The sequence below is a fragment of the Ochotona curzoniae genome, unplaced genomic scaffold, assembly GCF_017591425.1.
Source record: "Ochotona curzoniae isolate NIBS_2020 unplaced genomic scaffold, NIBS_Ocur_1.0 contig_2924, whole genome shotgun sequence".
Classification (NCBI taxonomy): Eukaryota; Metazoa; Chordata; class Mammalia; order Lagomorpha; family Ochotonidae; genus Ochotona; species Ochotona curzoniae.
Genome location: NW_024465653.1, coordinates 50,123 through 65,651, shown reverse-complemented (window position 1 = coordinate 65,651; position 15,529 = coordinate 50,123). Strand labels below are relative to the sequence as shown.

Here is a 15,529-nt window from a genome sequence, read left to right as displayed (position 1 = left end):
TGCTCTGCCTTTCAATAAAATACAACTTAAGAAATGTAAGTATTTTCATACACAACTTGTGCAATAAAAATGGGAACAACTTTTCTGGAGGGAGTTCAGTGAGGTATATCACAGTTTTTTGAATGGATATATAACTTTACACCATTATATTCACAATAGTTTCTAAGAAAATTTTTAAAACTAAAAGCAAATTATTTGTTACACTAATAAGAATTTTTTGAAAAACTTTAATATCTGTAGTTGTTAGTTGCATAGATAATGTGTGGGTGTACCCAAGTGAGTAATGACTATTTATGGTTTTTAAGATCATGTCTTAGGGGTGAGCATTTCCGTGTAAAGTATTGAATCACCTCTGCTTTTTTTCCAGCCCAACCCAGTCTATTGTTTGTATTTGGAGAGTCACCCAGCAGAAAAAAAGAACTCTAACTTTGTGTCTCTGTTGATCTTTTGGTTGCTCTGCCTTTCAAATACATATAAATATACAATCGAGTTTTAGATGACTATTTTAATCTGAAGAAATGTTTGTTACTTATTGAAGAAGAAATTTGAAGCCCTGTGTAGTGAGAACAACTTATTATTAAGTAACTTTATAATCAAAAAACTAGAAAACTAGAAATAAATTTTATTGTGGAATTATGAGTTTTTTAAATAAAATTCTTTGCATGCAATTAATATTAATCAAAAGAATACACTTTTCTTTTAAAAAAAGCTGTAGATGGAGCAGAACATTTCTAACAGAGAGAAAATTACCTAGACTAAGAGCCGAAGAACTCAGTCATGTTTATTCTTTCATATGTACATGTACACCTAGACATTTCTCTCACTTAAACAGTGACTAGTTATTTTATATGTTACTCTTGTGCTAAAAAATATTCGTCCTTTTTCCGCAGCCGTAAGTTGCTCTGTCTTTTCAGTATGCCCATTCTGATTTTCGATACTGTTTTGCAAGCAGCACTAAATGATTGGTTAGCTGAAATAGAGCAAGATACAGCTCATGACCATCTTCCCTTTCCTGTAAACAACAGCTTTCATCATATGGTTTCCTCTCATCATTTGTTTTCAACAGGATGGATAGAACATCTTATGTTGGAGTATCATCATTCAGATGCAATTAACTTATTTCTCATCTAAGAGCCATCAAGACCTTTGGGACTGCGGTCCAGTGCTTCCACCTACCTCACTGCATGGCGTAGATCCAGGTAACACCCACTTTGACTCCCTTGGAGATTTCAGTGTGATTATCTTATTTGTTCTTCTTATTGTGGGAATACAGTACTTAATTCCAAGAACTATGACATGAGAAGGAGATTGAGTTGACAAAATTCCCTCTGCATTGCATTCCAATCGCATGAACTCTGAAGGAAGTAAAGATCATAATTCAGTTTTCAAGGCAAATTGTTGTCTCCTTCTCCATAGGCTGTGAGTTTTGCTTTGTGTTATTCACATGAAGAAATGAGATTTGAGAAGTTGCTTTTTACTTGGTTCTAAAGCATTTGCCTGTTGTTTATCCATAACGAAATATTCTGTAGTATAAAAGCTTCAAATTCAGTGGCAAACTAGAGAAAATGTGACAAATGAAACAGAAAAATTTCAAACTAGCATATAAAAGGATACCTTTACATGTACAACCAACATTTAATATATCCTATTTGTGGAATATAATCTTTTCTCATTAATGCAAAATAAAATAAATTGTTAATTTTGTTATTGAATGATTTTTTTCTGCATTGATAATCATTGCTAGAATGAGTGTTAATGGACATTCATTAATGAGTGCCTATTGATAGATGTTATTTTCACAAAGGCTTCCATGGCAATGGCTGATGCCGGAACCTAAGAGGTTTTTATTCAACTTATCTAACACTGGATATTACACTCTGAAATGTTTATCTATATGTGATATTCCCCTTCATATTCATTTACAGATGAGATATGAGACATGCCTTGGGAAGCACTGTGAGGCATGTGGCATTGAAAAGACTGTAAGAGGTTTACAAAAAGCTGTATGCCTATCAAGCTATGTGATCTTTAAATCAAGACATATATAGTTTTTCAGAATGTAGAGTTTTTGTTGTTTGAATTGACCATTTAAACATGTTTCTGATATTTGAGACAGTACCAATGGTTTCTAATATGTATCTATATTTATATACATATATGCCTATATATTGTATTACTTATTGAAAAAGAATAAGTAAAATTGAACATTTTGAGTAAAATTAGCTGAGTAAATAGAATAATAACTTAATGGCCACTTTTTCACTTTCCATATTTTCTAGTAGTCACGACAGTGATTGTTAGGAGAATACATGATCTAAAAGGCAATGTCGGCAGGTTTCCCATTCCTGTTATAAATCTACTCTGTCTGCTTCAGTCATTCTCTAGAGCAGATAAGCTCATGTATACAGACTGTGACAGATACACAAAGAATATATTCTCAGCATCAAATCCTGGCATGTTTCAGTAAGCTGCCTCTATGGTTTTTCTTAGGAATCATTGTGTTGGGAAGCTTTGAAGCAAATCATATTTATCTTCTTCTAAAGATGAGCGATCAGGAGGTGACTTACTCAGCTCTGAGATTTCATCAGGCTTCTTCAGACTCTCAGAGACGATCCAAGCCTGATGGCACTCTAAAGTCTGGAACTGGTGAAGAAGGTATAGGTATGTATTTTTGTGAAGACTTATTCATTCATTTGAAAGGCAGAGTGACAGAAAGAGAGTGAGAAGGATAGAGAAGAAACCTTCCCTTCTTTGACCCATTTTCCAAATGGCCACACCTGCCAGACCTGGACCTGGATGAAGCCTGGAGGTTAGGACTCCATCTGGGTCCTCCACAGGGGTAGGAGATACCAAGTTCTTCGGTCTTCTGCTGCCTTCTCAGATGCATTAGCAGTGAGGTGGGTAAGAAGTAGAGCAGCCAAGACTCGAATGCGTTCTGCAATGTGGGATATGGTTATTGTAAGAAGCGGCTTAACCTGCCATCATGCCGAACCCCAAAGATGTACATTTTAAGAATCTAAATTCTCCTGCCTTTTATGAATTTTCAAACTTGAGGTTTTAAAAAAGCTCTTATATGCACTTCTGGTTGTGAAGTGGTTATAACAAAGTTTACCCAACAGAGTAGTTGAACTGAAAACTTTTTTTTTAAAAAAAAAAAGTTGAGAGAATGGAAAAAATTAAGGAATTATTTGGCATGTGTGGAACTCTAGCCTTTATTGAGATTTGGTCAAATTATATTGTGACCCCATTAAAATTAAAGCACAGAATTGTGTCTTAAAAAACACAGCAATTCTTATTGACATAAACATCGTAGAGAATCTTTAAGAAGTGAAAAGATGTGTTGAAGACAATGTTATTATTCAGAGAATAGACATTCTAAGTGATTAAGAAAGAATATATGTCTGCCCTCAGGACCCATGAAGATGCAAAAATGTTAATATCAAGTGGACATTCTAATTTTCTCTTCTCTCCCTACTTAAAATATTATCACAAGAATTACTATTTTAGTTTGACGATCATCAGTGAGATATTTTTTCTTTTCGGATCATAGGAACCTCAAAGGCAAAAGTATAATATAGTGTTCTTTGGAGAAAAAAGATGATTAAAAAAAGAAAGAAAGAAAGAAAAACTGAATTTTAGAAACTCTTGTGAGGATGGGGTCCATCACTTTCACATCTCAGAATATTCATTATTGGTGTCCACTCTCTCTAGAATCTTGCCTGTTTGTGCTGCTTTGTGACTAGATATGACCAGGGTAAGCAGTGCCCGTGTCTCTTAGAACGTGCTTTTATGTTCACCCCCACTGGCGTTGGTGCTGTCTGAGGGCTGAGCTTTAGAAGCCCTGGAGACCTGTTCTTGTACCATGAGTGTGTATCATTCAGAATCCTTAAACTTTAAAACTGTGATTTCTAAGTTAAATATTTAAACCGTTTTGTATGTTATGTGCTTGTAAAATGTTGAAAGAAAATCATCCTTTTGCTTCAAACTGTGTCCCTTGTTGAGGCTGTTTCATTAATTCATTAAATTCTTTTTTTTTTTTTTTCTTTAAAGAGTTTTCAGTGCCCTGGCATCTCATTGCGGTGACTCTTGGAATCCTCTGTTTTCTTCTCTTGATTACAGTTGTAGGTTTGGTGATAAAGAGTAAGTAACGTAGCAGATTCTTTTTTGTTGTCTTGGGAGTTTCAGGAACCACTCATTGTGTAGATTTCAACAGTGTTAGCTCTTGAAACATCAAGTTACCAGATGGCTCTCATTTTTGTTGATGATTTTTTTTAAAGATTTATTTTTATTATTTTTTATTGGAAAGGTGGATATACAGAGAGGAGAGACTGAGAGGAAGATCTTCCGTCCGATGATTCACTCCCCAAGTGAGCCGCAACGGGTCGATACTATGCCGATCCGAAGCCAGGAGCCTCTTCCGGGTCTCCCACGCGGGTGCAGGGTCCCAAAGCTTTGGGCCATCCTCGACTGCTTTCCCGGGCCACAGGCAGGGAGCTGGAAGGGAAGCGGGGCTGCTGGGATTAGAACCGGCGCCCATATGGGATCCCGGGCGTGCAAGGCGAGGACCTTAACCACTTGCGCCACCGCGCCGGGCCCTGTTGATGATTTTTTAAGGTCATATAACAAGGTGATTTTGATTTTTGCTTATCTAATCTGACTGAAGCTGGGTTATGCTGTCTCATTTTGCATAATGCATGATAATACTCCTTTTGATAGAGAATTTTGTAATATTCTGTTATCTGAATTTACATCATTGAAGTCTGAGAGAAACAGTCCTTGGCCTTGCTTTTGTGTATTTAATTTTTATTATATGATAAAGTAATAGCTTAGTAAGAATAACTAAAACATACACACAAAAATAATCATGAATTTAAGTTTTATCTTGTACTTGCATTTCTTTACATCTTTAAAGAAAACAATGGATATACTACAATTGGGTAAAATCACATTTTATTGGATATTTTATTTACTTCAATGATAATTGTGCCATATATATATGGCAAATATATATATATTTAAACTTTGTTTCTAATTTGAGTGATAGAGAACCCATCTGGCGTTCACCTTTGGACTCCCCAAGAGCCTGCAGCTTCAGCTGGGAGCCAAAAGGAACCCGCTCCAGGTCCCCAGCTAGCTGGCAGAAACTCAGATTCTTGGCCTAAAGGCTACCTCCCAGGATGCTGGAGTCAGGGTCCAGTGCTGGGGCATGCTACAGAATCTGGGTACTTTAAGTTAGATCAAGGACATTCTGACAATGAGGGCAAATATTTTCCTAGTATCCTAGTTTTTTTGTTTGTTTTTATTAGAAAGGCAACATATACAGAGAGAAGGAGAGACAGTGAAACAGTTTCTGTCTGCTGGTTCACTCCCCAGGTGATGCTAGGAGCCAGGGACCTCAACTGGATCTCCCACATGAATGCCAGGACTCAAGGTTTTAGGCTATCCACTACGGGTTTTCCAAGCCACAAGCAGGGAAGAGGGACAGAAAGCAGAGTAGCTGGAACACCAGTCATAGCCCTTATAGGATCCCAGCACATCCAAGGCGATGATTTAGCTACTAGCCTACCACACTGGCCCCAGCTTAGGTTCTGCTTTCAAAGATGTATTCTTAAATATGAACTAACTGAATTTTCAGGTGGTATTTATTTGAACATGATGTGCTATTAAAAATTACCTAAAAACTATAAAGTATAATATTAACACTGCTAGTTTTATTCAGGTATTTTATTTATCTACCCTTAAGTGGCTGGTAGTGAGAAACTTGATGTTTCCATTTCTGTGGCCAGTTCCCTGAGGGGTTACTTTTCAAATGTCATAAAAGCTGAAATGGTAAGAGTTGGTTGCCAAAATACTGCTTTTTCTCTTGTCTTTAATTTTGCTCTAAGATCCTTAGGAGTATTTTTTTTTAAAGATTTATTTTTATTATTTTTAAAAGTGATTTCTATGCTGCTTGTTTTAGATTTTCACCATATTCAAGAAAAGCATGAACATCAGGAAATTCTAGGAAATCTCAGTCAAAAGTGCAACATCAAGGAGCAACTTTTGGCCAATAAAACCTTAGAATACAACACTCTCAGAAATGAAAGATTTCTGCAGAAAAATAAGCTGGCATCATCTTTAAAAAAGGAAGGATGCTGTGCAAAAGGATCTGTTCCTTCAAAATCCCTACAAAATCCAGGTATGGAAGAAAACTGGAATGACGTATAGTAGTGTTTCCCTCATTTGTCCTCTCACTAAAGGACGTGAGGTCTAATAAATAAGCTTCTATATAGTGATGTATGAGTCTACTGGACAACTTGTAATTTGTTTTTTTAGGATGTGGAATCCCTGGAAAAATGTTTGCGTAAATACAGTTGTACTGTTCCCCAAACTCAATGGCAGTTTTTTACCTCTCTAAGATTCCATAGGGTGAAACAAGATGCCAGCACCCCTAGAATTTAGATAATTAGAGTGTTGCACACGTTATTAAAAATGCTGCAAGGATTTCAAAAGCTATGACTCAATGCAATGGACACATACATCCTCCCAAAATTTCCTTATGTTTGTTTGCTTGCTTACTTATGGTAAGAACACTCAATGTGAAATATTACAATTGAAAGTGCACACACCTATATGAAGTATGCATACAGCATCTTTAACTGTGGGCACTGAGCTGCACAGTGGAGCACAGGGTGTGTTCATCTTGCCTGACAGGAACTTGATGCCCACAAGACCAATAAATTCTCCTTCCACCAGCCCTGGGGAACTACTGTTTTGTTCTCTGCTTCCATGGATCTGATCTTATATGTTGCAGGAGGACTACACTGTGAGGACCACTGGTCCTGTTTCCATGTCAACTGCTACTATTTTGTTCAGGAAAAGAAAAACTGGCAGGAATGTAAACGAACTTGCCAGGATTACAGCTCCTCCCTTTTGAAGATAGACAATGAGCAGGAAAAGGTATCATGGACTCTTGCTTTTATTCTCAATGTCATCAGCTGTCTCACTTTACAACCTGTGATACTGAGAAAAGAGTGGGTTGTTCCAGAAAGAGGGATCTTAAGCATTCTTTCTGCATGACTGTTGTCTGGGCAAAGATCTCATGGTTAGGCATCTCCCAGCACACTCTGTCTGCTAATAAGCATATGATCCTGCTACACATTAAGTGTCCAATGCACCTAATTGTTATAAAGATCATTTTATTAATAATAATGAGGAGTAAGTAATGTCCCTCCCTTTTTCAGGAGCGTGCAGTAGTGCCTCTTACAACAAAGAATGTCTTTGCTTTGATGAAGCACTTAGTTTAACCTTTGCTATACTCTACCCTGGAGCCACAGTTAGTTATCCCTGTAGGGTGGTAAGTAACAGGGATGCAGCATAGTGTAACTGTTACTAACAGGAACCCAGCACTCAGACTTCCTGGGATCAAATCCCGGGAAGCTTTGCCAGTTGCTGCTGGGTGACCTTCAGTGTATTAGTTAATCTCTCTGAGTACATCTACCAAATGGAGATGATAATGAGCACCATGAAAGTGCTTTCATTTATGCAGATTAGCCTTGCATTGATTTTAGTGAATCTTTATGTCACATTTAGCTGATCAATAAATAACATTACACTACCAAAGTGCATATCTTATAAAAGAATCATGAAAAAAAGTAGTGGCAACAAAATGATATTGTCTTCTTGATTTATTAGTATAAAAAATTATCTCAATGCACAATGTGCCTTTATAGTGAAATGTTTGCAAAGTTAGCCTGAAACCTTTGTTTACTACTTAAGAAAATGTTGAAAATTATGTGCAAATACAACAAATGTTTAAAATCAATAATACAAGAGCTCATAATATAATGCCATGTAAAAGTTTTGTGTTTGAAGCATTTCTTTTAAAAAATTATTTATTTTTATTGCAATGTCAGAGATACATGGGTGCAGGTCCCAAGGCTTTGTTTGTCCTGACTGCTTTCCCAGTCGCAAGCAGGGAGCTGGATGCAAAGCAAAGCTGCCAAGATTAGAACCAGTGCCCATATGGATCCCAGTGCATTCAAGGCTAGGACTTTGGCTGCTAGGCCACACCACCAGACCCTAAACCATAAATTTAAACCTACGTTGAAATGGTACTCACTGGTGGTGTGACATGAGGGCATAGCAGGCTAATCCTCTGCCTGAGATGCCAGCATTCCACAAAAGCACTGGTTTGTGTCCCGGCTACTTCACTTCAGATTTAACTCCCTGATTATGATCTGAGAAAGCAACGGAGAATGGTTCTTGGGACTCTTACCACACGGAAGACAGAAAATACTCCCAGCTCCTGGCTTCATTTGGGCTCAACTCTGGCACTTGCACCGTTTGGGAAGTGCCTCAATGGATGTAAGATCTCTCTATATATCTGCAAGTCTGACTTCGAAGTAAAGTAAATAATGTTGAAAAATAAATGAAGTCACTTATAAAACATACCACTTTGATGTTCTACATGGAAACTCATTTCTGTGATATATTTTGTTTCCTTGAAAGGAATTCATTCAGGTTCAGATTGGTCAAAATAGACACTGGATTGGACTGTCATATGATGAAAAAGAAAGTAAATGGAAATGGGTTGATACTGGCACATCACCTGGAATGTAAGTTTCCGGAATTTGTTGAATTGTCCAGATTGTATTTGAAAAGAGTCATTTCTCATTTTACACAATTTAAATTATTATAAGTAGAGATTATTAGTAGAATAAGAACCAGAGTAAATATTTTATAAATTAAAAGAGGGACACCATGCAGAATTCTTATTATTAAAAGTGTTCTAAGTACATGTAACATGTTTTATAAGATACATAAATAAAACAATCATCCTCAGTGATCATAACATCCTAAAATGTGCATAATTAGTCCTCCATCATCCACAAATGAGGAGCCCAACTATCCCCAAATTGATTTGAAACTCATCCATGTGATTTGTCTTGTTAGTATATTTATATATATGGTAGCATCATTATATTTGTATATTATTAGTGGGTATTGGTATAGGCAATGTGCACATAAACGTAATCATACACACATACATGCGCTTCAAAAAGTTCATTGACAGTAAAAAAGCAATGTGTGTGTAAACACTGTATTAGTGTTTTTACATTTTCAGATATCTTTGTTAGTTGCTACTGTTTTCAAGCCATCTTTCATTTCTTACAAGGTTGTAAAAATTCATTAATAGTTATCTTCTGAGAATTCTAATCTTCAAAATTTCGTTACTGTTATTTTATCTTCCAATGTACTCCCAGGCATACTGACTGTGCTAGAGAACACAGCACAGAAAATCTCACAGTCCAAATTAAGGTGCTCATTCCACAATCATTTATGTCATCTTAGGACCCATAGCCTACTGCATAATGATAGGTTGCCAGTTAGGATAAAGAACATGAGGGTGAAAGATCACCTGTATCTTGGGTGACTCCCTCTGTTGCATAACCCTGACTGTACAAGTGTGATTTTCAGGGCTGGGAGAAGGTCTGAGTAAGAAAGCCCAAGAGAAGAAGGTTCTTGTGGCCAACACACACATTATCAGGGGCACATAGGTGTATTTTAGCCTGGTTACAGGTGCAGCTATGAGATCAAGCTGATGAGCCTAGTGTGAGCAAAGGTTAGAATGGGCAGCACCAATGGATGAATTCTAAGCCCTAGACATTGAATATGTACATGCTTTGTGAAAGTTTGTTTGCATTTTTACTCTGTTGGGCCTTTATTCTTTCTTGGGAAGGATGGGGGTTTGAAGCTCACCACATACATGATCTGCTTGCTGTGGAAATGTCCCCACCTCTCATAGATACTAATTTGCCTAAACATTCCTAACACATCTTACACATTCTGCCTGTTTTTGAAGATAGTTTGTTTAAATTGCTTCCTGCTTGTCTTCTTTTTTTTTTTTTTTCTGTAGCAGATTTGACTACTCTTCAGCAATATAGGAAATGCAAGCTATGTACTTGATTTTGTTTGCTTTTGAATTTAAATGAGATTATGCTTTTTCTCTTTGGATTGAATTAAAGAGTCAGGTAGTTCTAGAGTGGTTTATATTGAGGCTTTTTCATTTTTGAGCATCAGCCCTACGTGATTTATCTTGCATTTACAACCTCTATTTAGGACAGAATTCATCACTCAATCCAGCCCATTCCTTAGTGGAAAAATCTGTCTTTAGTGCTTTAATTATCCTTGTGTTGCCCCTCACATGAGTACTAAACCTTCCACCTGATGTGAGCTTGCTTCTAGCCAGTTGAGCATATATTCACGAAGGCTCAGCATCTTATTTACCTAGTATTTTAATTATGTTCAACAACAAAGTGGTTCTGATATTTATTCTACTTGCTTTTTTAAAAATGAATTCGTGCCTTGGTAGTCTTCAGTGTGTTTGCCCTAATTTAGTTCAACTATTAGTTATGGGGAGGGAAGACAAATAAATGAAACAAACAAAAACATCAGCCATATAATCCCATCTTTGACATTTTCCCAATATGTACACAAGACGTAGTTATCTAAGTTACAAATGTTGAGTCCTCTTTAAATATCTCATTGTTACTGAAAAGAAATAAAAAAGTAATTTGGTTTATCACAAATGCCATTTAATGGTGTTAATAAACACCATTCAACGATGGAGTTATGAGAAACATTTCCATATATCAGGACATTAGAAAATAAAATTTAAAACTCATGAATTATGTTGCTGAAAAATAAGACAGATTGAAATAGCTGGCTCTTATGTTCTCTGTTCTCCAGGAATTTGGCAAGGATGAAGTTGCCTTCTAGAAGCAGAGAATGTGCACTATTAACCTCAACAGGAGTAACACAGATGGATTGCTCTAGAACCTATGGTTGCATTTGTAAGAAGAAAATTGATTGTGTTTTCTGTGCTTCAGTGTGCACTTAGAAGCAAAGGTACCCTTGGAAATGCTGTCCCATTGTTGTTTCCTGTAACAGGGTGGGATGGCGACTAACAAGTGTTTTTGATTGCAGGGCTTGGCCTGTGGTGGAGACAGAGATGAGCTGGAAGAGGAAGAAAGTGTTCTTCTGAGCGATGACCTAGGATACCAAATGCCATCCTCTCCCCGTGCACAAGTGAAAGTCCCTTATGTTTGGGGATGAGCTGCCACTTCCATCATGGTTCTGAGGATTTATTCTTTCCATTCCTTTGAATCATGCCAGGACCCATTAGGGAATTTTATAGATTAGTCTGCATCTTTCCCTCAGAAATTGGATACACCATGCCAGTTACATGTGATCTGAGAGCACAGTGAAGAACTTGACAGAGCTCTGTTTGTACTACCCAGGAGCGTGCATCAACTTTAAGGATTATGTTCCTATAATGTTTACATCTAAACAGGTCAAATATTTGAAGAAGAAGAAATACAAGGAACTGCCACATAACTTTGACCCACAATTATTACTTGTACTGTGCTGAATTCATCGAATTCTTCCCCTTTGCTTCTGTCTCATTGCCTAGTCATCTGAAAATAAACTGAAGACACTATATCCTCATGTCTAAACATTTCCAAAGAAAATAATCATTTCTTTTATAACTATGTCATGAGAACCAAAATCAAGTAATTTAACATTGGTACAGTATTATGATCTAATCTATAACCATTTTCAAATGTTTTCCACTAACTTGATAGTGGTATTTTTCTCTCTGTTACAAAATGCAATGCATTTAATCAAGATATCAAAGATGTCCTGATTTGGAATAGCTGTCTAGATTTCCTTCTCTTTCTTGGTATTTTTTTTAAAGCCCATTGACTTAGACTTTTCGCACAAATAAATATTTATCTGGCACCATGAGAATTGCTAAGGTGGTAAAGATAAAGATAGATGGAATAGCTAGAAGAACAGGAAATCTCCAACTAGAAATTTCTACTTGTTACTCTAAGGGCATCCAGTGGCATAAGAGGCTTTAAGGCCAATCACCAAGGAGGTGGGAACCTGGGTGGGCCATTCTTGCTGATGAAATGACTCAGAGCATCCTCCCCTGCACGCTGGTGGCTATTCAGTTGTCGTTCACTCAGACCAGGACAGGAAGACCCTCAGCTACTGTGAAACAATCAAGCCACTGAGGTTTCAAGATGGGGCGAGAAGCTGTGTGCTAGGCTTCTAGTTAACTGTGCATCAGAAAGGAAAATATGTGGTTACCCAAACTTAAAAAAAGAAACAAAAACTTTTTCTACCAGAAAATAAAACACAAAGACCAGTGACTACTGTACATAACCAGATTTGAGAGGCAGTGTTTCATGTTATCCCATCATTTGGGCTGTCCTCGACTACCATTCCAGTACACAAGCAGGGGACTGGATGGGAGCAGGGCTGCTGGGATTAGAACCAGCATCCATATGGAATCCTGGCACATGCAAGGTGAGGATTTAAGCCACTAGGATATGGCGTTGGGCCCCAGCCACAAGGAAAATGTAAATAAAAACCATAATGAGGTTTTATCTCACCCCACTTAGAATGACTATCATTACAAAAACAATAAATGCTACAGAAAATATGGGTGAAAAGGTACCTTAAAGCACCATCGGTGAGAATATAAAGTAGTACATCATCACAGGAGAGTGTGGAGATTCACAGAAAAATGAAAATGGATCTGCTATATAACCAGCCTTTCCACTTCTGGAAATTTATCTAAGGAAATGAAACCAGCATATGAAGGAGTTACTTGTGTTTTCATCTTTATTGCAGCTCAATTCATAACAGCTAAATGTGGAATTAACCTGGATAGCCATCAACTGATGGCTGCACAAAGAAAATATGGCAGATACACATGAATGCATATTACTCAGCCAGGAAAAGGGTGAAATACTGTCTTTTATATCAAACTCTTGTGCAATTGTGATCTTTCTATTTTTTACTTGCTGAATATTATTGTTAGTAGTGCACTAAGACTGATTACAGAGACATTTGAAATTAAATTTGTTGTAAAAAATAAAGAATAAAATAAATGAAGGAAAGAGAGCAGACAGCCCCAGACAGGATGCAAGGGGCCTGGCTCTGCCCATGGTTGCCTGGCCATTCAGTCTCATGGGGGACTATGAGGATAGAGCCTGTGGGGTACCAGGGATAGCTAGGGGCTTCACATCCAGGTAGGTGGAGCAAGCCTGGAAATCTCCCCACATAATCAGGGATGGGATAAGGAGAGGGAGTGGGAGAGAAGACTGCTGAAGGGTTAAGTTGCAGGTGAGGTCCCCATCTAAAAACACCACTGTATTTTTAGGTAAGCAAGGGGGCTGAGACCGAGTGAATCAGGGGGTGGAAGCTGCAGCACTTTAATGGGTCAGACAGATGCACCAGCCCAGGTGAGAGATCTCAGAAGGGCTGGTTAGCATGATTCACAGCAGGCCATCATGCACTGGTGCACACTAAAGCTAGGGCTGGGGTCCTGCCTGGCAGGGATGGATCACAGAACTTGCCAGAGAAAGTTGGAATAGGATGGGTAATGTTGGCCTGAGCCAAGACACTAACCAGCACATGAGAGAACACGTCCTGGGGCAGATATGTGGGCCTACCTCTGTGGAGCTGCTATTTCTGCAGGTTAGATTAACAGTTGAGGGCAATGACGGGCTGAGCTAGGCATGGCCATGGAACCCTCTGACACTCATGGATACTGGGGTTGAGAAAAGGCTGAGAAGGTCCAGGTTGCAGCACTTGCAGCCATACCCAATAAGGAGGTATGCAGCAAGCTACACCACAATATTCACCAGCACATACATAGGCCAGAATGGAGAGGACAGGCTATTCTGGGTAAGGGCATGGTACCCGGTGCCACATGTGAGATCTGGGTCTGGGCAAGGGCCTGGTGGGTAAACATGGGAAACTCCCCTGGTAGGCTGAAGTTCCTGCTGGTGAGCTTTGGGATCAGACCTGGGTGATGGTTAGGCCTGGAAAGTTAGCTTTACTCATTAGCAAGTGTGTAGGTTGGTTCTGGATGTGGGGAAGATGGGCAGGGCCAAACTTACCCCACAGGCATGTGCTGGAGACAGGCTGGAGTGCGGCTCATTCCAGGCTAGGCTATCACACCTACTGGTTTGCATGACCCAAGAATGAGAAAAGACTAAACAGGGCCAAGAAGCAGCACTCAACAGCGAGATTTGGGACTGGGCACAGGCCAGTCCAGGCCAAGCTGCAACATCTGATGGCAGCAGCCAAGACGGGTGATGGGCTATGTTTGATTGGGTCAGAGCAACCATTGGCATGCACAAGGTCTGTGGCTGGGAACAGGCCTGATTGGGGAGCTAGGAGTATGCCTCAGCTGGGTAATGGTTTCTACTGGTAAGCCCAAGAGCTGGAATGGGTGCAGCAATCTGGGCTGGACATGACTGCAGTGTCCCTTGGCATGGATGTGTACTGGGTCTAGGGGATGCCAGACTAGGATAGATTCCAGCACCCACTGGTGCTTGTGTGAACCAGAGTGTGGGTGCAAAAAGCTAGGTTAGGTCTCTGCCCCCTCTGAACCACATGAGAGCTGTGTCAGTGTGTGGATGACGTGTGCCTGGGCTGAAACACCCAACAGTAAGAACTGGAATGATGTGGGTTAGTTGGGCAAGGCTACTGTTCCTGCCAGGACAGGAGGTGGACTAAGTTAGGTTGGGCCAAGGACCCTCCAGATTGCACAAGATCTGCCACTGGGAGGAGACCTGATAGAAGGGATTGAGGAACTTCTCTGTAAGGATACAGCCCGTGCAGGTAATTGTAGGAACCAAGGCTGAGAGCAGCCCAATATTACAATATCTCTCAGCTTACATGTGGGTCAGGTATGGGGGTGGGCCAGGCTGGGCCTGTCCATAGCACCCACTGGCAGGTCTGAAAACCAGGATGAGGTGCAGGATAGAATGCGTCAGGCCACAACATCAGCCAGTTAACATTAGCACCAGGACTGGAAACTGCCTGGGCTGGGCTAGGCTGTAGTACCTACCAGCATGAGCTAGAACTGGGAATATGCTGGGCTGGACTAGTTACAGCACCCTCCAGCAAATGCCGAGATGAGACCCGCCATGCCAAATTGGGTCGTAACACCTACCAGCACACGTGAGACTGGGGGAGGGCAGGATGGGTTGGGGTGACTCTGATACGGGGACTTTGGGGGAGATCCCTGCTGGGCCACTGTTCCCACTGGTGAGTATGAGAGCTGGGATCAGGGGCAGAATAGGCCTGGCAGAGCTGCAACACTTGCTGGTTTGCATGTGAGCTAGGTTGGAGAGCAGGAAGGCTGGACAGACTTTACCCACTGATGCATGCATAAGCTAGAGTGAGTGTGTGCTGGTTGGGCTTTGCCATAGCATCAGCTGGCAAGTGCTGGAACTAAGGGTAAATCCTGTCAAGCTAGACTGCAGAATCGCCTGCAGAGTACAAGATCTGGGACTGGTAAATAAAACTGTGGTTACTTCTCTGATGGGTTGCAACTCTTACTGGTGAGCATGAGAAACAGAGCTGGCGGCAGGCCTGGCTAGATAGGTGGAGGCACCTGCTGGCACAGTGTGGGCTGCATAGTGGGTTGGTTGGGTTCAGATAGACTTCAGCGCCCATTGAC

At 39.8% G+C, this 15,529-nt stretch overlaps 1 protein-coding gene across 1 annotated transcript; it reads left to right on the top strand.

Annotated features, from left to right (window-relative positions):
- Positions 1-999: 999 nt before the first annotated feature.
- On the top strand, positions 1,000-12,094 carry LOC121155407 (killer cell lectin-like receptor 3). Its single transcript, XM_040978698.1, has 8 exons — positions 1,000-1,199; positions 2,491-2,655; positions 4,051-4,140; positions 5,960-6,178; positions 6,794-6,939; positions 8,491-8,597; positions 10,732-10,890; positions 10,969-12,094. Exons 1-7 carry the CDS (start codon positions 1,106-1,108, stop codon positions 10,880-10,882), a joined length of 972 nt encoding a protein of 323 aa, XP_040834632.1. The 5' UTR covers positions 1,000-1,105; the 3' UTR covers positions 10,883-10,890; positions 10,969-12,094.
- Positions 12,095-15,529: the final 3,435 nt, after the last annotated feature.

What these genes read in the sequence shown, in the direction of transcription:
- LOC121155407 (XM_040978698.1), top strand. Translation starts at nt 1,106, where the DNA reads ATGCAATTAACTTATTTCTCATCTAAGAGCCATCAAGACCTTTGGGAC. An exon ending in TAGACAATGAGCAGGAAAAG is followed by an intron (nt 6,940 to 8,490) that starts GTATCATGGACT and finishes TTTCCTTGAAAG; the next exon opens with GAATTCATTCAGGTTCAGAT. An exon ending in ACTGGCACATCACCTGGAAT is followed by an intron (nt 8,598 to 10,731) that starts GTAAGTTTCCGG and finishes TCTGTTCTCCAG; the next exon opens with GAATTTGGCAAGGATGAAGT.